Here is a 22,740-nt window from a genome sequence, read left to right as displayed (position 1 = left end):
ACTCCCTTCGCCGGGCAAACAATAAATACAAATCGAAAGGGGCCTTTACATTTTCTATTTCATGAATGATTCACGGGCAACTGCACAGCACCAAAAATAGTAGTTAGTAGTTAGTAGTTAGGTTTTAGTCCAGTGTGGAAAAGAAAAATGAGCGGGATATGTGAACAATTAGATTTGCGGGCTTTAGTTTTCATTCCCAACTTAAATGGGTTTCAAAATCTATTCTATTATATTTTATTTCAAATTTAATCGTGTTTATTTCCCAATTTCATTCGTGAAACTAACTCATTCCAGCTCGACGCATAATAAAATGGATAGAAATTAACATAGCAAACAGGTCTAGCTATAATTTTATTTGCGTTTCCTATAACAAACCAAACGTAGTTTTGAGTGCAAATTTAAATTAAGATCCATTGTTTGGAGCAGCCTGAACTCGGATTGTAAATTCTTTTTTAGCTCCGCCTTTTGGCATTACTTTTATGCAGTTGACGTCGTTTAGACTTTCCATGATGAACCTAGTTCGGGCTAAGCGATTCAGCAATTTATGGTTAATGACACTAAATTGGTTAACTTTGGCAGGCGGCAAACTTTGCAAAAGTTGCCAAAGGAGAGGAGGACGGCCGCTCCGTTAATTTCGAGCTGAGCGGTCCCAAAGACCACTACAAAGTCCGGGACGCCAGAACAGCAGAACGCTGGCTGATTAACCCGTTGGGACGGACGGCCGAGAAAGAGAACCGCCGTAATTATCATCCTGATGAGATTGGCCGGCAAGGCGGTCACTCCGCAAAAGGTTTTCCGGGGTTCGACAGCCTGGTTAGCAGCGCAAATTAAGTTACTGCGGCCGAGTGCCGGACATGTCTGCCCGGTAATAAGCCAAATGAAAACAAAAATGGATGTCACTCAGTGTCGCAAATTGACGGAGAGCAGGAGGAGGATGAGGAGGAGGAGCCGCTGGCCAAGATGGAGAGCGCAACCCAATAACTTTGGCCACGCATTAATTGGAATTTATGAAGCTGGCCACTTTCCGCCGGAGATTCAGTGCCAAACAAAGCGCGTAATGCGTGGCGGGAGTCACGGGAAAGGTTTACCCATTCCCCGGGAACCCACGACAAATGGCAAAACGGAAAGTGGAAATGGAAAAATGGCTGGCAAAGGAACAGAGATGAGGGGAGGGGAGGGGCAGGAGGGGCAGGGAACTTGTGCGCCAAGTTTAAGTGCTTTTAAAAACCATTAACGTCATTTCCTCGGATGTCTGGCTCCAATCGATGGTGACTCTGGTGGGGATTTCTTTTCTCTACTCTCTATTTGCGAGCATCTTCAGCGAACGGTCAACATCAATACAATAAGCTCTCGAAACGTAAATTTAGGTAATATCGGGTGCGTGGTTACTTGGACTTCTTCTTGGCCACCGGCGGCAGGGACCCGGAGCCCCAGGTTCCCTTGGGATTCGGCACGGGTGCCGGCATGTCGTTGCCCGTTGGAGGTGGCTTCGTCGAGGAGCTGCCCCTCTTTGGTTTTGCTCTAGGTCTCACTGGAGGTTGGGACTTGGGTAGGGGAACCTCCACTGGTTCCTCGGGCTGAGCCGGCTTGGTAGGTCTCGGCTGGGGATCAGCAGCCGGAGGAGATCCCTTCAAGCTGTTGCCAGACGCACTAGCGGATAGCTTGCGCGGGCTCAGGGCCTTGATGACCTTCTCGGCAGCCGCCCGAATGGACTTGGTGTTCTTCACCGGAATCTCCGGCATGGGGGGCAGCTTGATGGACTCCCGGCTGACCCGCCGCTGGCTGTCCAGCGGGTCGTTGTGGACCACCTGCATGGGGCCCGGGCAGGCGCCCACCGTCGGGGGATCCGAGTAGCAGACGTGCCGGGCGTAGTCGAAGGAGTCGCGGCTGTCCGTGGCCGGCATTCCCCGGCGGTGGAAGCAGTTAATCGGGCAGGAGGCCACGCAGGGCGTGTAGGGCTTCTCCACCTCGGCCAGCTTCTTGATCTTCACCGAGTTGCAGTAGATCTGGTGGCGGTCGAGGACCTGCTCCTCGCGGCACATCTCGCGCTGCTCGTACTTGCGGTAGGCCAGCTCCGCCTTGGAGTAGTAGCCCGGCCAGCAGTAGTCGCGCAGCTGGCTCCGGCGCACCATCCGGCCCTCGGGGCGCATGTCCAGCTGGTTCTGGCGCTCGTAGCGCTCCACCGCGGTGGCGATCGGGTAGAGGGGCCGACCCACCTTGCGCGACTCCTCCATGATCTGGACGGCCTGCTCGAAGAACTTCTTGTCGTCCTCGAGGTACGGGTCCTCGTTGCAGGCGGTCAGGTTCATCAGCTCGGCGCGCCGCTTCTCCAGGAACTCGTCCCGCTGCCCGAAGAGCACGGTGCGCAGCTCCTCCTTCACCTTCTCCCGCTTGCGCTTCTGCGAGGCCTCGAAGAAGCGGTTCGCCTCCGCGTTCTTCAGCCGGCGCGCCACGTGGAAGCGCTGCAGCTCCTGCCGCCGCCGCGCCTTCTCCGCGTCCTGCTTGCGCTCCTCCAGCTGGTAGGCCCGCCGCTCCTTGGCCAGCATCTCCCGTTCGCACTGGCGCCGGCCCTCGTCCACCTGCGTCTCGAAGGCGTGCCGCTCCTCGGCGTTCGCCTGCTGCTCCTGCAGCCGCCGCTTCTGCACCTCCTGCGCCCGGCTGACGAGCAGCGCCTGCTCCTCGCGCTCCTGCAGCTGCTTCTGCCGCAGCCGCTTTACGTGGGTCCCGTAGCGGGTGTCCAGGTTGCGCCTGGCCACGATGTACACGCAGTTGCGCCGGTCGTCGATGGCGTCGCAGATACGCTCATCTGCAAAATATTTCATAGTACTCATATTTTATAAGATTATTAAAAAGAGAAACTACTTATCGAATCTGGCAAATGGATATTAAAGAGGGTAAACCAATTATAAAAAAACCTCTTCTACTCACGCTCTGCGATCTCGGCCTTCTCCTGCATGGCTTCCCGACGAGCGGTGCGGTAGAACTCGATCTTCTTGGCCTTCTTCTCCTTGAGGGCCCGCTCCTCCTTGTCCTGCAGGCACTTGTACTGGGCCCGCTCCACTTGGACGTCGAACACCTCCTGCTCGCGCAGCGCCTCCCTGATCTTCGCCCGCTGCGCGATGTCCTGCCGCATGAGCTGGGCGTGCTCGGCGTTCCTGGCGTTCTGCCGGGCCAGCTCCTCCTCCTCGGTGGCGTGGCCGAAGGGCACGAGGGCCGCGGGACACAGCTCCTCGTCGGCCCGCTCCTGGGCGAGGGCCGCCTCGGCGATCTCCGCATTGAGGTCCTCGTTGTACTTCCTCTGGTGGATCATCTCGCTGAGGAGGAGCGCCTGGTGGAGGGCGCGCGGACCGGGCTTCAGCTGGTCCAGCAGGCGGTTGGCCCTGATGATCCGCTGCTTGCGGAGCCGCTCGTCGACCACCTTGGTGTCCACCTCCTTGGAGGCGGCCATCTCCTCCTGCTTCTTGGCCCTGGCCGACTTCTTGACCTTCGGCACATTGGGATCGGTGAACAGGCTGCAGAGCAGGTCGTTGCCGTCCTTCAGGTACTGCCTGTACCGGCGCTCCTCCTCGACGGCCTCCAGCTGGGCGTGCTTCTCGTCCTGGCGGGAGCGCCCCTTGATGGCCGCGAACCGCTTGGCCGAAATCACCACCGGGTGGCGCGTGAAGCGCTTCCTCACGAAGAGTCCATCGGGACCCACTTGCTTGGGCTTGCACCACGCATTCATTTTGGCCGCAGAATCATGTACTGAACTCCACAACTGCCTAGAGAACTGGCTTCTTCCAGTGGTGTGGTATGTATGTAACTTTGTAGCACTCTTTGAATCAAATAAAACTCATTTCTACGACTACTGAGCTGTTACTAATCAACTCTTATTTTATTAAAACAGCGATCAGTAAACCCCTTTGCTGTGCAATGCATACTAAAAGGCTTAACATGATTTACCCTTAATAAATTACATTCCGTTTTTATATACACATTACTCGCAATTGTGAGGTAACCAATTTTATTTTTCAGAAAGTCATTAGCATTATTTTGTAAGCAATTAGGTGAACACATCGTCATGCTAGTTTTACCAATATAAACGTTCGACAGTAACGTTTTGGTTATTGGCAGTTTTTTATTGCCGTTCGATCCACCAGCATGTATTTTAGGATTTTACTCTTTGGCGTATGGGTCATAGTTGCTTTTTTCGTCTGTAGTGTAAGCCAAAGCATTTCACGATTGACTTGATTTCAGACCCGTAACTATTCAACTATTCGTTTCAGGAGGCATACTTCGTTAAAATGACGAATGCAGAGTGTAAGTCATACAACAAGTCTTGGGTCGTCGTTCATTATTGCCGCCTTAAGGCATATTCCCGCAACAAGACCAGTCTGAACATAAATGCAACATTTATGGAGCCAGCTCACAACATTTTTCTCAAAATGAAAATGATGAAGAAGGCCAGTGGGTACAAGCCGTTTCTGTTCGATTACACCTTCGATGCCTGCGAATTTATGAGGCGAAGGAATCAGCCATTCGCCAAGATCATATGGAATTTAATTAAGGATGTGTCCACCGTCAATCATACCTGTCCTTATGTGGTGGGTTAGCTAATTGGGTCCAAACAAACTAATTCTTAGTAATATTACTTTATGTTTTAGGGCCTGCAGATGGTCAGTGATTTTCATCGCATTCAAGTTCCAATTGCATTGCCAGGTGGAGACTACTTACTTTTATTGGACTGGATATTCGATGGTAAACCTCAATTCGCAACAAATGTATATTTCATGTTTGTAGAGGATTTAATACCAAAAAGCTCAAAGCACTGACTGAAAAGCTAGTCGCCAATAAATGGCAACGGTGGTATCAACTTTGATTGGTCTTGTGTACTTTTGAAAGCATTTTAAGGACTTACATATATTCTGAGGAAAGAATTTCTACATTTTTTTTATAATATCTTGATAACTTTCTAAGTGACCCATTAAATATCAAATATGATGAGCAGAGATAAAAATAGAGTTAATCACATTTTCTGATGGCTGTAGGAGAAAATTAAAAGCGTTAATTATGCAGTACAAAGTCATTAGTATATTAATGGTTCAAAATTTTTTTATAATTTTGCATTTCCTGGGCTTCATCATTTTCTATTCAGTCTTCAACTTTGATTGCAGCCCAACAGACATGGACTTGAGGTTTATCATCCCCTTGGCATTCGCAGCTTTTGCCTTTCTTGTCTGTAGTGTAAGAAAACATAAAACCAAAAAACGATAAGAAACTTTTCTATTAATTACAACAGGAGGCTCCCGTTGTAAAAATGACCAATGCCGTCTGCGAGTCGTTTAACAAGTCGTGGGTCGTTTTACATTACTGTCGATTGAAGGCATATTCCAGAAACAAAACCAGCTTGAACATAAACGCAACGTTTATAGAGCCTACTAACAATATATTTGCCCACATAAAATTAATGAAGAAAGCCAACGGATACAAGCCGTTCCTCTACGATATCACTGTTGATGCCTGCGGGTTTATGCGAAGGCCCAATAATCCCGCAGTAAAGATCGTCTGGAACCTTATAAAGCGTGTCTCCACCGTGAACCACACCTGTCCCTATGTGGTGAGATCCCTTCCTATCCAGCCAATCAACTCATGCCATAATTTCTGTTTTCAGGGCTTGCAATTCCTAAGCGATTTTCACAACATTGAAGTCCCGCTTCCACTTCCAGGGGGAGACTACCTGCTCTTGATGGACTGGCTGTTTTATGGTAAGAAGCAGTTCTGCACAAACGTTTACTTCAACATGAAAGAGGATTGGTGAAGCAGTAAGAAACATGTACTACATACTGTAAATTACAAATATACTTCAGTTGGACAATAATCTCTTATTTATTTTGTTTCTGTTTGTCATTAACGTTCTGTGTTAATTATTTCATCGTTAGGCTTTCGTCACCAAATCAATTATTGATTATCGTACCACTTGTTATGTCAGTACAGAAAATGTATTTTTATATCTTTGCAGAGCAAAGGGTATTACAATTTCAGTCAGAAGTTTACAACGCAGTGAAGGAGACACCTCAGACTCCATATAGTATATATATTCCTGATCAGCATTACGATCTGAATCTAAAATCGTCTGTACGTCTGTCCGTCTGTCCGTCCATCTGTCCGTCTGTCCGTTTCTACGCAAACTAGTCTCTCAGTTTTAAACCTATATTGCTGAAACTTTCACAAAATTTGTGTAATTGTTGCACGCAGTATATAAGTCGGAACGGTGCCGGATCGGCCGACTATATCGGATAGCTCCCATACGAGAGAATGAAATAAAAAATTCTCACGCCGTTGTTTTTGATCAGATCGACTTGATTTCTTCCAGATCGCGTTTTCTAACTACTATTGAACTTCGGATTAAATTTTATCAAAATCGGATAACTGTATCAAATAGCTGCCTTAGGAAAGATCGAAAAATATATATAGAAATAATGGGAAAAAAATTATAAAATCGTTGTTTTTAATCCGTCGAGCATGATTTTCAAAATATGGAGCTTTTTAATAACCCTTGAATTGAAAAAAAATTTCATTAAAATACGACAACGTTATCATATAGCTGCAATAGGAAAGATCAAGAAATCTATATAGAAATAATTGAGATCAAATTATAACACCGTTGGTTTTCATCAGACAAGCATGATTTTTGGAATATAGAGTTTTCTTACGACCCTTGAATTAGGAATTAAATTTAATCAAAATCGGACAACTATATCATATAGCTCCCATATGATCTATAGTCAAAAATTTGGAAAATGAATAGAAAAATCGTCTTAGCTTCGATGTTGTTTGGCCTTTATGCATTTTGTTCGACATATTTTATGACTGCAAGGGTATATAAGCTTCGGCTTGCCGAAGATAGCTTCCTTCTATATATTTTCTGATGACTGTTGGATAAAATTAATAGCGTTAATTATGCATTTCAAAGTCATCAGTTTTTTATGGATCAAAAGTTTTAGAATTTTGCATTTCCTGGGCTTAAATTTCATATTTTTCTATTTAGTATTTCACTGTGATTGCAGCCCAACCGCCGGCAGGCGGTTGGCCCTGATGATCCGCTGCTTGCGGAGGCGCTCGTCGACCACCTTGGTGTCCACCTCCTTGGAGGCGGCCATCTCCTCCTGCTTCTTGGCCCTGGCCGACTTCTTGACCTTCGGAACATTGGGATCGGTGAACAGGCTGCAGAGCAGGTCGTTGCCGTCCTTCAGGTACTGCCTGTACCGGCGCTCCTCCTCGACCGCCTCCAGCTGGGCGTGCTTCTCGTCCTGGCGGGAGCGCCCTTTGATGGCCGCAAAGCGCGTGGCCGAAATCACCACCGGGTGCCGCGTGAAGCGCTTCCTCACGAAGAGTCCATCGGGACCCACTTGCTTCGGCTTGCACCACGCATTCATTTTGGCCGCAGAATCATGTACTGAACTCCACAACTGCCTAGAGAACTGGCTTCTTCCAGCGGTGTGGTATGTATGTAACGTTGTAGCACTCTTTGAATCAAATAAAACTCATTTCTACGACTACTGAGCTGTTACTAAACAACTCTTATTTTATTAAAACTTTGCTATGCAACGCATACTAATAGGCTTAACATGATTTACTCTTAATAAATTACATTCCGTTTTTATATACACATTACTCGCAATTGTGAGGTAGCCAATTTTATTTTTCAGAAAGTCATTAGCATTATTTTTTAAGCAATTAGGTGAACACATCGTCATGCTAGTTTTACCAATATAAACGTTCGACAGTAACGTTTTGGTTATTGGCAGTTTTTTATTGCCGTTCGATCCACCAGCATGTATTTTAGGATTTTACTCTTTGGCGTATGGGTCATAGTTGCTTTTTTCGTCTGTAGTGTAAGCCAAAGCTTTTCACGATAGACTTGATTTCAGACCAGTAACTATTCAACCATTCGTTTCAGGAGGCATACTTTGTAAAAATGACGAATGCAAAGTGTAAGTCATACAACAAGTCTTGGGTCGTCGTTCATTATTGCCGCCTAAAGGCATATTCCCGCAATAAGACCAGTCTGAACATAAATGCAACATTTATGGAGCCAGCTAACAACATATTTATCAAAACGAAAATGATGAAAAAAGCCAATGGGTACAAGCCGTTTCTGTTCGATTACACCTTCGATGCCTGCGAATTTATGAGGCGAAGAAATCAGCCCTTCGCCAAGATCATATGGAATTTGATTAAGGATGTGTCCACCGTCAATCATACCTGTCCTTATGTGGTGGGTTACCCAATTGAGTCCAAACAAACTAATTCTTAGTAATCTTATTTGGTGTTTTAGGGCCTGCAGATGGTCAGTGATTTTCATCGTATTCAAGTTCCAATTGCATTGCCAGGTGGAGACTATTTACTCTTAATAGACTGGCTATTCGATGGTAAACCTCAATTCGCAACAAATGTATATTTCATGTTTGTAGAGGATTTAATATAATACCAAAAAGCTCAACGCACTGACTGAAAAGACAAGTCGTCAATAAATAGCAACGATGGTATCAACTTTGATTGCTCTTGTGTACTTTTGAAAGCATTTTAAGGACTTAGGAAAGAATTTTTACATTTTTTTATAATATCTTGATAACGTTCTAAGTGACCCATTAAATATCAAATATGATGAGCAGAGATAAAAACAGAGTTAAAAACATTTTCTAATGACTTTTGGAAAAAATTAATAGCGTTAATTATGCAGCACAAAGTCATCAGTTAACTAATAGATCAATATTTTTAGAATTTTGCATTTAGTGGGCTTTGATTTCATCATTTGCTATTCAGTCTTCAACTTTGATTGCAGCCCAACAGACATGGACTTGAGGTTTATCATCCCCTTGGCATTCGCAGCTTTTGCCTTTTTTGTCTGTAGTGTAAGTTAACCTAATACCAACAACGTTAAGAAACTGTTCTATTAATTACAACAGGAGGCTCCCTTTGTAAAAATGACCAATGTCGACTGCGAGTCGTTTAACAAGTCGTGGGTCGTTTTCCATTACTGTCGACTAAAGGCGTATTCCCGAAACAAAACCAGCTTGAACATTAACTTAACCGTTCTAGAGCCCGTAAATGATATATTTATCAAGTTAAAATTAATGAAGAAAGCCAACGGATACAAGCCGTTCCTCTACGATATCACAATTGATGGCTGCAGGTTTATGCGTAGGCCCAATAATCCCGCAGCAAAAATCGTCTGGAACCTTATAAGGCGTGTCTCCACCGTGAACCATACCTGTCCCTATGTGGTGAGATCCCTTCCTATCCAGCCAATCAGCTCAAGCCATCCCTTCTGTTTTCAGGGCTTGCAGTTCTTGAGCGATTTTCACAGCATTGAACTCCCGCTTCCCCTTCCAGGGGGAGACTACCTGCTCTTGATGGACTATCTGTTTCATGGTAAAAAGCAGCTCTGCACAAACGTTTACTTCAACATGAAAGAGGATTGGTGAAGCAGTAAGAAACCTATACTACATTCATGTATTCTACAAAACTGCAAATATACTTCAGTCCGACAATAATCTTTTATTATTTTGTTTCAGTTTGTCATTAATGTTATGTGTAAATTATTTCGACACCAAATCAATTATTGATTACACTGTGCGACAAAAAAATATTTAAGTTGATTTTTTCTTATTTTTCTCTTCTACTAATCAAAATAAGAATACAAGTTTGTGGATTTGTTAATATCAATAGCCAATCAGCTTCTACGCACACTCAAATGTCCCAAAAACGCGTGTTTTTGCATATTTCACAGCCTTATAATCACATATTGGTAAAATATTTTTTCACCGTTATAAGCGTTAATGCAAGTTCAATATCTATTAATTAAAATGTATTAAGCAAATATACCGTTAGGCTTTTATCACAATGCTTTAAAATTTTTTTCTCCCAGCTCTATACTCTGGGCGACTACGTATGGAACTTGTTACGCGAGGATACCTCTGAAAAAGCCAAAAAAAATCAGAAAAAAATTTCACTTCTAAAAAAAATAATAGTTTATTGGAAGTAAAAAAAAAAATAATATTTTGTGTTAAATATTTTCATAATAATAATTTCATAATATTTATCATAAAAAAGAAATCCTATCACTTAGAAGGTGGCATAAATATTTTTGTGCATAACTTATGCACTTTAACCGAAAACAATCAAAAAAGTAACTTAAACAAAGATTTTGTTAAATTTTGTCGCACAGTGTTATCGTACCACTTGTTATGCCAGTACAGAAAATTTATTTTTATACCTTGCAGAGCAAAGGGTATTATAATTTCAGTCAGAAGTTTACAACGCAGTGAAGGAGACGCCTCAGACTCCATATAGTATATATATTCCTGATCAGCATTACAATCTGAATCCAAATCCGTCTGTTCGTCCATCTGTCCGTTTTTACGCAAACTATATGGGATAGCTCCCAAACGAAAGAATGAAATAAAAAATTGTCACACCGTTGTTTTTGATCAGATCGACTTGATTTCTTCCAGATGGCGTTTTCTAACTACTATTGAATTTCCGATTAAATTTTATCAAAATCGGATAACTCTATCATATAGCTGCCATAGGAAAGATCGAAAAATATAAATAGAATTAATAGAAATAAATTGATAACATCTTTTTTTTTATCCCACAAGCATGATTTTTTAAATATCAAGTTTTTTAACAACTCTAATATTGAGAAAAAAGTTTCATAAAAATTGGACAGCTATATCTTATAGCTACCATAGGAAAGATCGAAAAATCTATATAGAACTAACGGAAATATAATGATAACATCGTTGTTTTTTATTAGATAAGCATGATTTTTGGAATATAGAGTTTTCTTACGACTCTTGAATTACGAATTAAATTTGATCAAAATCGGACAACTATATCATATAGCTCCCATATGATCTATAGTCGAAAATATGGAAAATGAATAGAAAAATCGTCTTAGCTTCGATGTTGTTAGCCTTTATGCATTTTGTTCGACATATTTGATGACTGCAAGGGTATATAAGCTTCGGCTTGCCGAAGATAGCTTCCTTCTATATATTTTCTGATGACTGTTGGATAAAATTAATAGCGTTAATTATGCATTTCAAAGTCATCAGTTTTTTATGGATCAAAAGTTTTAGAATTTTGCATTTCCTGGGCTTAAATTTCATATTTTTCTATTTAGTATTTCACTGTGATTGCAGCCCAACAGCCATGGACTCGAGATACATTTTATCCTTTGGACTCATAGCTTTTGCCTTTCTTGTCTGTAGTGTAAGTTAACCTAATACCAAAAACGTTAAAAAACTAATTATTATTTACAACAGGAGGCTCCCTTTGTAAAAATGACCAATGCCGTCTGCGAGTCGTTTAACAAGTCGTGGGTCGTTTTCCATTACTGTCGACTAAAGGCGTATTCCCGAAACAAAACCAGCTTGAACGTGAACGCAACGTTTATAGAGCCCACTAACAATATATTTGTCAAGTTAAAATTAATGAAGAAAGCCAACGGATACAAGCCGTTCCTCTACGATATCACTGTTGATGCCTGCGGGTTTATGCGAAGGCCCAATAATCCCGCAGTAAAGATCGTCTGGAACCTTATAAGGCGTGTCTCCACCGTGAACCACACCTGTCCCTATGTGGTGAGATCCCTTCCTAACCAGCCAATCAACTTTTGCTAGCCCTTATGCTTTCAGGGCTTGCAAACCGTGAGCGATTTTCACCGCATTGAAGTCCCGCTTCCACTTCCAGGGGGAGACTACCTGCTAAAGATTGACTGGCTATTTTATGGTAAGAAGCAGTTCTGCACAAACGTTTACTTCAACTTGGTAGAGGATTGGTGAAGCAGTAAAAACCTATACTACATTCATTTGTTCGTTAAAACTTTAAATATACTTGGGTCCGACAATAATCTCTTTTTTTTGTTCTGTTTGTCACTAATGTTATGTGTAAATTATTTCATCGTTAGGCTTTTTCCACTAAATCAATTATTGATTATCGTACCCCTTGTTATGTCAGTGCAGCAAATGATATTGTTTAGTTTTCAATTGTGGCTTCGACCCATCAGCCATGAGTTTGAAACTTATTCTGCTTGGAGTGTTCGGGACGGTTTCCCTTTTTATTTGCAGTGTGAGAGTTTATTCAAAGTACGCAAAAGCACAAGCAGTGAAAATTGTAAATCCTTTCTGCAGGAGGCGTACTCTGTTAAACTGACCAATGTCGTCTGCGAGTCGTATAACAAGTCTTGGGTCGTTATTCATTACTGTCGACTGAAGGCGTATTCCCGAAACAAAACCAGCTTGACCATAAACGCAACCTTTATAGAGCCAACTAACAATATATTTATCAAGTTAAAATTAATGAAGAAAGCCAATGGATACAAGCCCTTCCTCTACGATTTCACTTTTGATGCCTGCGAGTTCATGCGAAGACCCTATAATCCCGCCGTAAAGATCATGTGGAACCTTATAAAGCGAGTCTCCACCGTGAACCACACCTGTCCCTATGTGGTGAGATCACTATCTGAAATGTTGTTGGTCCTGGTAACTTTGTGTTCTCTAGGGATTGCAGACGCTGAGCGATTTCTATCAGGTGGATATTCCTCTTCAGCCGCCAACTGGAGACTACTTATTTTTACTGGACTGGATTTTCTATGGAAAGAAGCAGTTCAGTACAAATGTTTATTTTAACTTCAAAGATGACTTGGGAGATTAAGTAAAAGAATGTTCTATATACATACATGATTTTTTGACGAACCTTATCAAAACTTGTATTGACATAATGGCAAAAAACTAATATATACTTATAATATACAGCGAATAGTATAAAAACGAATCGTTAAAATTCCGAACTATATAATGATTTGGTTCACTACCGAAGATAATGTTTATCATAAATTATTATGAGTAACACTTAAATCAACATTAGTGGAACAAATTTTGATTTCCAGTTTTATTCGATGGCCGAAAGAAGATCCATATATCGATCTTATTAGAAATGCAACTTTCTAATAATTTTAAAAAGAAAATCCTTAGAAATTTAACAAAAATGTGTTGATTGTGCAAAATTTTTTTATTTATTCAGTGCAATATTATCTCAATACTTAAGATTTCAAATAACTTTTGTTGAAAATTGTTTACTCTATTAAATTTAATCTAATTCCAAACGTTTCTAATCGCATCGTTGATAAAACTGCATTCGACGTTTTTCATTTTCCGATGGTCGAAATTTCGACCCCTGTTTATGACAGATTTTACCAAGTTTTAAATGGTTTTCAGCTTAGTGACCAAGAACTGTACTTCCCCAACCCATAACTTTGTCAATTTTACTCTGATTTGATAGTTGCAAACATCTAACTGCAAGAGCATATAGCTTCCGTTCATATTTTATCTACAATAAAGAAATTAAAAAAATACCAAATTTAATGCAAATTTTTACCAACTTTCACTGCCATTACTTTCTAGCAAGCTTAGTACAATTTCCACAATTAATTTCGTCCATAAATTGTCTTTGACGGCGGAAAAGCGTTCCGTTGCAGCACATGATACTCTGGCCACCCGCAATTAGATGGACCCCAATTAGCGTTAATCAAATTAGGCAAAAACCTTGGCGGATAAATTCGGGGAGCAGGAGTTCAGGACCAAATGGTGCACAATCCAATTCCCGGCAGGCGTCAAATTAAACAAAAAACTCGGCTGGCCAACAAATGGGAATCAGGAAAGAAAAAGGAAAAGCTGACTTTCATGCGAAAAGTTTTTTCGGCGCTTTCCACGGGTTAGGGGTGGACCCAGTTCTGCACCCGGATCTTTGAGGGGGCGCTGTAGGCGTGGTCAGACGGCAAACACCGGCGATTATTGTTACAAAATGCAGCGGAGCGTGTAATTTTTCGGGAACGAAAGAAACGCAAAAGAATCCACATCCAGATTCGGTTTGAGATTCAAATTGCCAAAGAATCCAGGGGCCCTTGGGAGGGGGGAGCGCGGCTACCGAAAATTGTTTTGCGAAAATTAGTTTTCAAACTTTTCCTGTTCGTTTATCTTGCATTTCTGACGGGCTTTTCCCGTCTTCCCTTCGCCACCGCGTGGCCAAATGAAATCCGGCGCAGTATGCGATATTAATTTGCATTTGGGCCCGGTTGTCATCTGGGGCAGAGGGAATTAAGGAGGCTCGGTGGCACAATAAAAATCAAATTTGAATAATTTTTAATTTATTTAGCCACGCTCCGACCGAATTCGCCAGTGTTTTTGTGTGTAATTGGGATTTCTGTTGTTGTTACTTTTCGGGATCCATTTGTTGGCTTCTCTTTTAAACGGTTTCGTTGTAATTGGCCTGAAATTACCTTTTGAGTGGGCCGAGCAGCGTTTTTTGACGAAGTGGAAAAACAAACTTTATGCAAATGGTTTAGTGATATTTATTTATTTTGATTTAAATCCTTTTTTCGTACTCATGTATACGTCATTGAACATGTCGCGTTTAACTAAAATTAGACGTACTTAAACTGTAAATTTATTTGGTTTTAGCTATTACATTACTTAGCTACAAATTAAAATGATTCAACAATAATGTCCACACCAACCGACTTAAATTCTTGACAATCACAAAGTTAGGATTTAATTTTGATTCGTAGAACAGTGAGTAAATTGGTATACGACTCGAGCTATGGAACTAGATCTATGATTAACCACAACGCTTTAAGGGCCACCAACGTCGGAGACTAGATTGATCCTTAAGTGGAGAGGAAAGGGGGAGGAAGTGCTTCCACTTTGCTAGCGGGATCTGAGAGGAAAGTCTGATATCTCTTTGTTGTACGGGCGTGTAAGCCAACCAGGTTGGCCCAAACCATCGATTACCTATTCTATCGTTAATTTAGCCGATGCACACACACAACAGTTACGATTAATTTATCTATATGCTGCGTTGGGAAAACTAGGGTATCACAAACACTTAATGAACACTTACTATGGCTAACGTCTGGCTAACTTGGCCGAATCCGATTGGAGATCGGGGACTCACAAGGCAGAAGTTTAAAGTAGGAAGGAACAGTCTAGCTAAAGAGATATCAATATTCCGCATACACTTTTACTAAGGATACCAGTTTCACAAATGACGAATGCATTATCAGTAATAAAAGATAAAGATCTAAATTTCGAAGAGAAGCTGAAGTAGAAGGATCTGTTGTGAAACTGGATACCTGCTTACTGGATGCACCCCTTGTGGCATTCCAAGTTCTTAGGCCTACAGGACAACACTCATATTATGATTTGCTCATGCTCGATATTATATAGACACTCACACGCACATACACCTAGGGAACCTTATAGATACTCGCTCTCTCTCTCTCTCTCTCTCTTACTGACTCCCCCATCCTCTTCTAACGGGATCCTGGCGGCTACTTGCGGTACTCGGCCAGCGGGAAGGCCGACTTCTCCGGCGGCGGGCTGTGGCAGGCGGCGCGGATCCGACCGAACCGCAGGCTGCCCGTGTGCGGAGGGCCCCGCATCTTGGCCTGCTGGTGCAGCGGGTGGTGCGAGCACTTGGCCTGGCGCGCCAGTAGCTGGCTCCTGGCCAGGATCACGTCCTCGGCGTACTAGATGTCCGGGATGCTGCGCCCGCAGGCCAGCTGCCCGGCGGACTCCAGCGGCCCCTCCAGGCCGCCGCCCCCGTTGGCCGCCTTGCTCTTGGCGCAGTTGGCGTCGTGGAAGAGGTGCTCGCAGAGCTTCGGCTCCGAGTTGGAGAACTTGCCCAGCTCCGCGGCGGTGGCCGCCTGGCTGCCGCCGAGGTTCAGGTTCAGCTGCAGGTCGCTGGCCTTGCTGAACGAGGTGGTCTGCTGTCCCTGCTGACCCTGCTGGCTCTGCTGGTGGTGCTGCTGCGGCTGGTGCAGCTGGTGGACCAGGTGGTGCGCGTACGGCAGGTGGGGCGGCAGGTGCTTCTGCATGGCGCTCAGGTTGCCCGAGCTGACGGTCCGCTCCAGGATCTCGCCCCAGTACTTCTCGGAGAGGCCCTCGATGTCGGGCCGCGCGGCGGAGAAGGGCTCGGCGGCCGGGTGGCCGTGCAGGCCGCCCATCGTGCCCCGGATGTACTGCGAGGCGCTGCGGCTCAGGCTGTTCGCCCGCGAGCGGCCGCAGATCCCCAGGACGGAGCCGCCAATCGAGCTCGCCACGCCCCCGCCGCCGCCACCGCCCCCGCTGGATGGCGGCCCGCTGGCTGGAGCTCCGGGCGGAGGACGGGAGGATGGCGGCTCCGGGGGAATGGGGAGCGTGGTGATCTCGAAATCGTTGGCATTGATGTGACAACAGCCCGATTTGTGCTCCGGGGTTTCCTCGTGGGGAAAGCACTGAAACGGGAAAGGAAAGCCACCGGGGCATCGTAAATTTCAACTCGCACAAAAATTAATAAGGATTTTAAATTCGCATTTATTCCGGCACAGCACAAGGTTGCCCCATAAATATTCCACAGACTGACCCCGGCCACCCGGAACTAAATCATGCAGCTTGACTGCGCTGCCCGGAATAGAATCAGGATTTCCCCCAAAATGGAAGGGAGTGGAGGGAGGGGGGAGTGGGGATGTAAATGCCGCTTTGGATTTGCTCTTTCATAATTCAAAATCACTTTGCAGGCGAGCCAGACAGCCACAGCCACAGCAGAGCAATTGTTATTTTTGCTGCTGTGTCTGCCGATTGTTTACTTGCCGGAGCCAGTCTGCCAGCTTCCCGGGAATTACACCTTCGGCTACGGATTTATGGTACTTTCGGGTCGGACTGAAGCTGTTTTTGCCTCGCAAACTTTGCGATGTGCAGCCGGAAAGTCCGGGGCTGCAGGATGTGCATTTGGGACTCCTCGGGGAGGTCAATGAATGTGTGGCCCGGCGTTTGAAGTGGAGATAAGCGAATCAATCAATCAGGGCTTATGACAGATTTTCAGCTGGAACAGACAGTGAACATCGCTCCAGATCAGAGATGCTGTAAATAACCCCGGACGGTCCGGGGGATTCGTGCGGAGCAAACTCACTTTGTTGGGCATCAGCTGGCGACTCAGGCGGCGGAAGTCGGAGTTCAGCAGCCAGTACATGAAGGGGTTCCACAGGCTGTTGCTCAGCGCCGTCCAGGTGACCAGGAAGTCGAGGAACGGCGGCAGCTGCAAATCGAAAAGGAGTTAGTTAGGAGTAAGTGTCACAAAGTCACGACTGATGAGCAGGGCGTGGCCGCATTACACATTACGTATGCGCCGCGTGGTACGCGTAAGGCTAAACAACAATCCCATGGAACACTTGCCTTCGATCCGGTGCAGGCAGTGACTATCTCCTGAATGGTCCACGGAGTGACCATCACAATGAAACCGAGGGAGATGGCGGCCATCGAACGGGAGGTGGCTCCGCTCGAGTTCTTCTCCTGGATGGGAACAATCTGTGGGAATAAATAGGAGGAAGTTCAATAGAAGAAAGCAACATCAGGTGAATACAAGTGTGTTGTTCCGTTTTATTTACAACTTAAGTGCTGGGAGCAATTCATTTAACTCATAGTTGTCTAAGCTAAACATTTTAATACTTTCGATTTGGTTCAATAAACAAATTTGATTCTATTAGACCTCTTAAAAGTGAGTTGTAAAAACAATAGAAAGAAATAATGAATAGTAAACAAGAACGTATTTTAACATTTTCTTGTGAAGATGCTGAAAAAATATTAATTAAATTTAACAAGAAACTCAATCAAAAGAAATTTTTAGCAAGAAAAGCTATTTAATTGGATTGCACTAAAATGTTCAAACTATACCTTAGGTTTTTTCTTTTTTCGATTTAACTTTGTGCACTGGCCTAACCTAGGTTTAAACACGAAGAGCTGTCTGCTGGATATATGACCCATGCTGGTGGCTTTAACAATTTGTTTACCGATGCAGCCAAAGCAAATTCTATTTACTGCTAACAAAATCCCCGACGCGCTCGCTTGAACAAACTGTTTCGGGCGGCCACCTGGCCATCTGGCTCACCTTTTTGGTAATCTTGTTTGTCATGTTCGGCATGCCGGCCAGTCCCATGCTCATGGCCATGCTGAGATGGCCCATAACAGGTGGGCCGTGGTGGTGTGGGTGGCTGGGGTGGCCTCCATGGTGGGGGTGGTGCGCGTGGCCGTGGTAGAGGTGCGAGTGCATCCCCGCCTGCTGCTGCTGATGCTGCTGGTGGTGTTGCTGGTGGTGCTGGTGCATCTGGAGCTGCTGGGCGGCGGTGGGATGCGGGTGGGGGTGCGGGTGGTGGGCGGCGGCCGTGAGCGGCATGGTCGGGTCGTTCAGCCGGAAGCGGCTCATGTGGAAGCTGGAGCCGTAGCAGTACATCAGGACCATCGTCGTGGGGAAGTAGAGGGCGCACGTGGACAGGATTCGGTAGGAGGGCTTGCTGTAGAAGGGCTCGCAGGCCATTAGCCCCGTATTGTTGAAGTAGTAACCTGTGCACAAAGGACGTTCGAGAGCTCATTGGCGGCGGAGGCTAATCGCGATGGCCACTCACCTTTGGGCAGCACCAGGAAGCCAAACACCGTCAGGCTGATGATCCAGGTCAGGCTCAGGATGGCCACACAGCCCTGCAAAATGAATTCACAATTAGTGCGGCACATTTCCGACACATGTGCCTTGATTTATGACTGGCCATGGGGTTATAGGCACGTTTCTGCTGCAGCTCTAAAATTGTCAATTATGCGGGGGACTGGCCAACAGAAATAACAATTGGTTTCAGGATATAAGGTAACTCTTAAGGTGTTTATCAAACCGAAAAGTACACAAGACGTGTCACTTAGTAAGTATCTACATTTTAAAATAGTTAAAGTTTGCTCAAAACGTTCTTTCCGCTTCCCTATTTACCCATTTTCCATTTGTTTCACTGCACCTTGTGTCTGACAATCAAGAACGGTTGCCCAAATGGCCATAACCGGAATTAAAAAGTTTTGATTATGCGGAAAGCACTTGGTGAAGGGTGCCGACCACAAAGGGAGGGCGATACTTCCGCTCCTGCAAATGGAGAAGTGCTGTCACAATCGCAACAGACCGAAACAGACTGAGTTACTAAATGCAGAATTGTGACATCGTAAATGGGGAATGTTGTCCTGTCCCTCAACGGTTGCCACCTGCATAAAGTGGGACTGCTTCCATCCCATCCGAACTGCCAAAAAGTGCCGGCAAAAAACAGAGGAAAAACTTTTGTCTGTGTCTCTTTGAAGCGGACCATGGCCGTGATTAATTTAATTTACGCTATTATATTTAAAAGTTTTACCCAGCCAAACAACCAACAGTCAGAGAGGCCAAACAGTTGGGGAACATTTTTGAAATGTAAATATTTTATTAAGCCGCATTGCTGGAGCTCTCAGCAGAACAAACGCCAGTGAAAGATTAATTAATGTGGCATTCCGAAATTGCATTATATTTATTAAAAGTAAGTTGCATAGATGGAATTGCACACTCCGATGGATGTCATAGTTAAGTGCTAAGTTGCGTTAATTTAACTGTGGCGAGTTCATTTTACAACCTCAATGATACACTTACTTATTACTACCGCAAAAAAACATAAATTTTTCAAGACTGCATGCGAATTTATGGCACTTTTAAAAGTAAGCAAAATGAAATCCAAAAGTTCCCGATGCCATTACCAAGTTCCGCCAAGCATTGGTTTTTCTTGCATCTAAGTATTTCACATTCAGCATCCATTTATTAATTTTCGACAGTGCGCACACAATTTTCGCAAATGGGGGCGTGGCAGTGTGCCAACTTCGCCCACTGGCCCGATTTTAAGGCCAGATGCCTGAAAAAATCGAAATGGCGCCGATTTTTGAAGCAGAAAAAATATCGACGCAATTTTATGTAAATTTATTTTCCACTATGGTTATTTCCCACTGCTCCCAATGTTTTATTTTGCCTGATTGTATTTTCTTTTATTAGTTAAGCTACAGTTTTTTCCGAAAGCCCAAAGACAACAAGGAAAATTGAGACTTAATGTGGGAGGGAAATACGAGAACGTTTACTACATATGGAAAAGCTTTAAATCGCTATTTTTATATATTATATATTGGGGAACTATAAATGATCGAAGAATAAACAAATTCACCAGTGTAAATGCTTTTAATAAATCTAAAAGGGCTGTTGATTTAAAATTAATTGAAGCATAATACAAATCTAAGAAGAAGATCTTTAAACATAAGACATAAAAATAAGACATTTTCAAATTTGAAAAAAATGATGTGGGATTTAAAGAGTTTAACGATTGGTCGCTTATTCAAATTTATAGGTAATATTCATTTGGATTTCCGGGACTTATTGAACGTTTTATATATCCCAGTTATTTAGTGACTTTCTTTGCTGCAAGGACATTCGATCTTCGGTGTCCCTAACCACTCCTCGCCGTCTAGCTCTCTTTTTGTTTACACTCCATGGGCCATAAATTACGCTGCTGCGGAATGGGAAATAGAGTTGCTAGCTCGTTTGCTGCTCTTTGGCCCTGCTTGCGGTTTTCGTGGGAGGCGCCGCTTCATTTGCTTGCCTTCGTCCTGGAAAAGGACTTTGCTGTGGTCGTCGCCCTCCGCCGAAGTCATCGCGCGTAAAAAATCCCTAGGCCAACTTTGCCAGCTCCCTTTTTATCCCTATTTTATACACTTTTCGAATGTCTGCTCGGATTCGGATTGGCTGGCGTGTTTTTGTTGGTTTCTGCCAACTTTGCTTTTTCATTCTTCATGGTTCTTTGTTTTGCACTTGCTCCCTGGCGCTTTCCTTCCTCCCACTTTTTGCCGCTTGTTTAATGACTGTCAAGCAGCTTAAAGCCCATTATCCTTATTTATGCTTGCGTAATTGGCTCGCCGACAATATTGTGTAGCTGCTGTCCTCCACCGCTCGTCCCATTGTTAGCGTCGATTTTTATTGGCGCGTGATTTCTTGTAATTACGCCAGCGCTTTGTTTATTGTCCTTGCGCGAGCAAAGGAATAACAAGATTGGGATCGGGAAAGCGTGCCATATCTGAGTGACCCAGAAGCCCAGCTATATCCGACTTGCGATCTTACCTTCTTGCTGGAGTGCTGGTAGTAGCGCCGCGGATGCAGGGCGCACATGTATCTATCGACGGCCATGCAGACCAGGATGACGGCGCTCTGCTGGGAAAGCGCGCCGCGCAGCAGGGCCTGCGGAATGGAAAATGCGGAAAAACCGTGCGTTAGTTATAGTTTAGAAGTTTATTATTTATATTACGGCCCGCCCCGCAAACTTTTCCGCCGGCAGAGCCGAAATGAAAAACTTGTAATGGAATTTTTTCGGCTTGCGAGCTAATATGGGGATTATTAATCGTGGAAATGTGTGGAGCAGCACTGAGTTATGCGCGGCATGCGTGAATGTTTTTCCAATAATCCTGCCTGCCCATAAAACAGGCAAATACTTTTACAGAATAGGTTCTAATGCCGAAATTCTATCAAATTATTAAAATGGCTAGGGCTCAGCCAATAAATTGTTTTCGCTTAGATATATTGTAGGTACTTTTCCCTGTGATACTAATAATAAACGTGCTCTTTGTGAGTTGGTTAATTAACCGAATAACATAACATCACACTTAATCCTGCGCTCACTTGAATGTGTTGACAATATCAGTACACATTGTTCCGGAAGTTAATCGGTTCAGTTCATCGCCGCCGCTTATGCCCTTAATTTCAGTGCATTGTGAAGACAGTTAATTGGCCGCAATGGCAACAACCGCAAACGGGAGCCCCGGTGCTTCACAGCAAAATTAACGTGTTTCCGCCAGCTGACCGACCAACTTGTTGACCCACCTCTTAACCCCTTTTCCCTTCCCGCTTCCCCAATCAGCACTCACCTGTATCTGACAGAAGATCTCTCCGTAGGGCCAGCAGTGGAACAAAGCCGGCATTAGACCGAATGGCGTAATTAACAGCCCGATTGTCAGGTCGTTCAGGGCCAGGGAGGTGAGCAGATAACGAGGCTGTTGTGGATAAACACAGGGTTGGGTAGTAAGCAAGGGTTGCAAAGAGGTGCAAACTCATCCCCCATCCAATCATCCGGCTTGGCCAGCTCAACTCACCTGTTGGTGGATGTAGGCCGCATAGCGGCGATTGTTGATGACGAAGATGACCAGGCAGTTGGCCCCGATGACGCCCAGGGTCAGGACCAGGATGAGCACCGCCTCGATGGTCTCCGCGATCCCGATGTGGGCGATGAAGTTGTGGCCCGAGTAGCGCGGGTGCGAGCAGCTCGAGTTCTTCACGGCGGGAGCCACCAAAAGAGAGCCAGTCTTAAGATCCATTGCAGCGCTGCAATAATAATACAAGAATACAAGAATAAATGAGAAATAATCCTTCTCAGCAAGAAATGGCTGTTTTTCCCCCTATTTGCATCAGGAAACCTCCTTAAATTGTCGGTCGTTGCGGTTTGTTTGCCACATCGACAGCGCCTTTAATTGCTAAAATATTAAATTGATTTTAATAGGCAAACGTTTGCAGGTGATGGAAATATATTTCAAGCTTAAATTGCAATTAAGTTATAATGATTCTTTAAAGTACTGTTGAAATTTCTTAACCTAATATTAAAGCTTCTTAAAAAGAGTTTACCAGCATTATAAATATGCAAGAACGATTTGTATCTGCCTTTTGCCTTTTTTGCCTTCTTTTTTTTCTTGATATCAGTTTAAAATACGATTTTGGCGAGTAAAAATAGCTGTATCTTTCACTGTGTGTCAGACGCGCGGAAAACCCGAGATGGAATTGTCTATGCGCCTGTTT

General features: G+C 44.3%; 7 protein-coding genes across 7 annotated transcripts in view; 5 read left to right on the top strand and 2 right to left on the bottom strand.

Annotated features, from left to right (window-relative positions):
• Nucleotides 1-1,284: 1,284 nt before the first annotated feature.
• On the bottom strand, nt 1,285-3,830 carry LOC108101943 (trichohyalin). Its single transcript, XM_017206528.1, has 2 exons — nt 2,929-3,830; nt 1,285-2,806 (listed from the first exon to the last, which is right to left on the bottom strand). Exons 1-2 carry the CDS (start codon nt 3,722-3,724, stop codon nt 1,386-1,388), a joined length of 2,217 nt encoding a protein of 738 aa, XP_017062017.1. The 5' UTR covers nt 3,725-3,830; the 3' UTR covers nt 1,285-1,385.
• A 310-nt stretch (nt 3,831-4,140) lies between these two features.
• LOC108101815 lies at nt 4,141-4,811 on the top strand. Its single transcript, XM_017206291.1, has 3 exons — nt 4,141-4,200; nt 4,266-4,583; nt 4,644-4,811. Exons 1-3 carry the CDS (start codon nt 4,141-4,143, stop codon nt 4,809-4,811), a joined length of 546 nt encoding a protein of 181 aa, XP_017061780.1.
• Nucleotides 4,812-5,163: 352 nt separating this feature from the next.
• On the top strand, nt 5,164-5,797 carry LOC108101785. The gene is made up of 3 exons (XM_017206262.1): nt 5,164-5,223; nt 5,279-5,596; nt 5,651-5,797. Exons 1-3 carry the CDS (start codon nt 5,164-5,166, stop codon nt 5,795-5,797), a joined length of 525 nt encoding a protein of 174 aa, XP_017061751.1.
• A 2,017-nt stretch (nt 5,798-7,814) lies between these two features.
• On the top strand, nt 7,815-8,467 carry LOC108101816. Its single transcript, XM_017206292.1, has 3 exons — nt 7,815-7,874; nt 7,940-8,257; nt 8,318-8,467. Exons 1-3 carry the CDS (start codon nt 7,815-7,817, stop codon nt 8,465-8,467), a joined length of 528 nt encoding a protein of 175 aa, XP_017061781.1.
• A 367-nt stretch (nt 8,468-8,834) lies between these two features.
• LOC108101784 lies at nt 8,835-9,467 on the top strand. The gene is made up of 3 exons (XM_017206261.1): nt 8,835-8,894; nt 8,949-9,266; nt 9,321-9,467. Exons 1-3 carry the CDS (start codon nt 8,835-8,837, stop codon nt 9,465-9,467), a joined length of 525 nt encoding a protein of 174 aa, XP_017061750.1.
• Nucleotides 9,468-11,246: 1,779 nt separating this feature from the next.
• LOC108101813 lies at nt 11,247-11,832 on the top strand. The gene is made up of 3 exons (XM_017206290.1): nt 11,247-11,259; nt 11,313-11,630; nt 11,685-11,832. The coding sequence occupies exons 2-3, from the start codon at nt 11,331-11,333 to the stop codon at nt 11,829-11,831; spliced, it is 447 nt and encodes a 148-aa protein (XP_017061779.1). The 5' UTR covers nt 11,247-11,259; nt 11,313-11,330; the 3' UTR covers nt 11,832.
• Nucleotides 11,833-15,574: 3,742 nt separating this feature from the next.
• LOC108101932 (5-hydroxytryptamine receptor 1A) overlaps nt 15,575-22,740 on the bottom strand; it is a 36,020-nt gene continuing 28,854 nt past the window's right edge. The window contains exons 2-9 of the mRNA XM_017206515.1: nt 22,044-22,272; nt 21,819-21,944; nt 21,019-21,135; nt 18,485-18,557; nt 17,971-18,422; nt 17,259-17,390; nt 16,996-17,121; nt 15,575-16,321 (exon numbers count right to left, since the gene is read on the bottom strand). Coding sequence (XP_017062004.1) covers nt 15,575-16,321; nt 16,996-17,121; nt 17,259-17,390; nt 17,971-18,422; nt 18,485-18,557; nt 21,019-21,135; nt 21,819-21,944; nt 22,044-22,265 — 1,995 coding nt within the window. The 5' untranslated portion in view covers nt 22,266-22,272. The remainder of the gene's footprint in view (nt 16,322-16,995; nt 17,122-17,258; nt 17,391-17,970; nt 18,423-18,484; nt 18,558-21,018; nt 21,136-21,818; nt 21,945-22,043; nt 22,273-22,740) is intronic.

Source organism: Drosophila ficusphila, unplaced genomic scaffold (genome assembly GCF_018152265.1).
Source record: "Drosophila ficusphila isolate 14025-0441.05 unplaced genomic scaffold, ASM1815226v1 contig_414, whole genome shotgun sequence".
Lineage (NCBI taxonomy): Eukaryota > Metazoa > Arthropoda > Insecta > Diptera > Drosophilidae > Drosophila > Drosophila ficusphila.
Note: the sequence above shows the minus strand (reverse complement) of the source record. Positions and strands in the feature narration are given on the sequence as shown.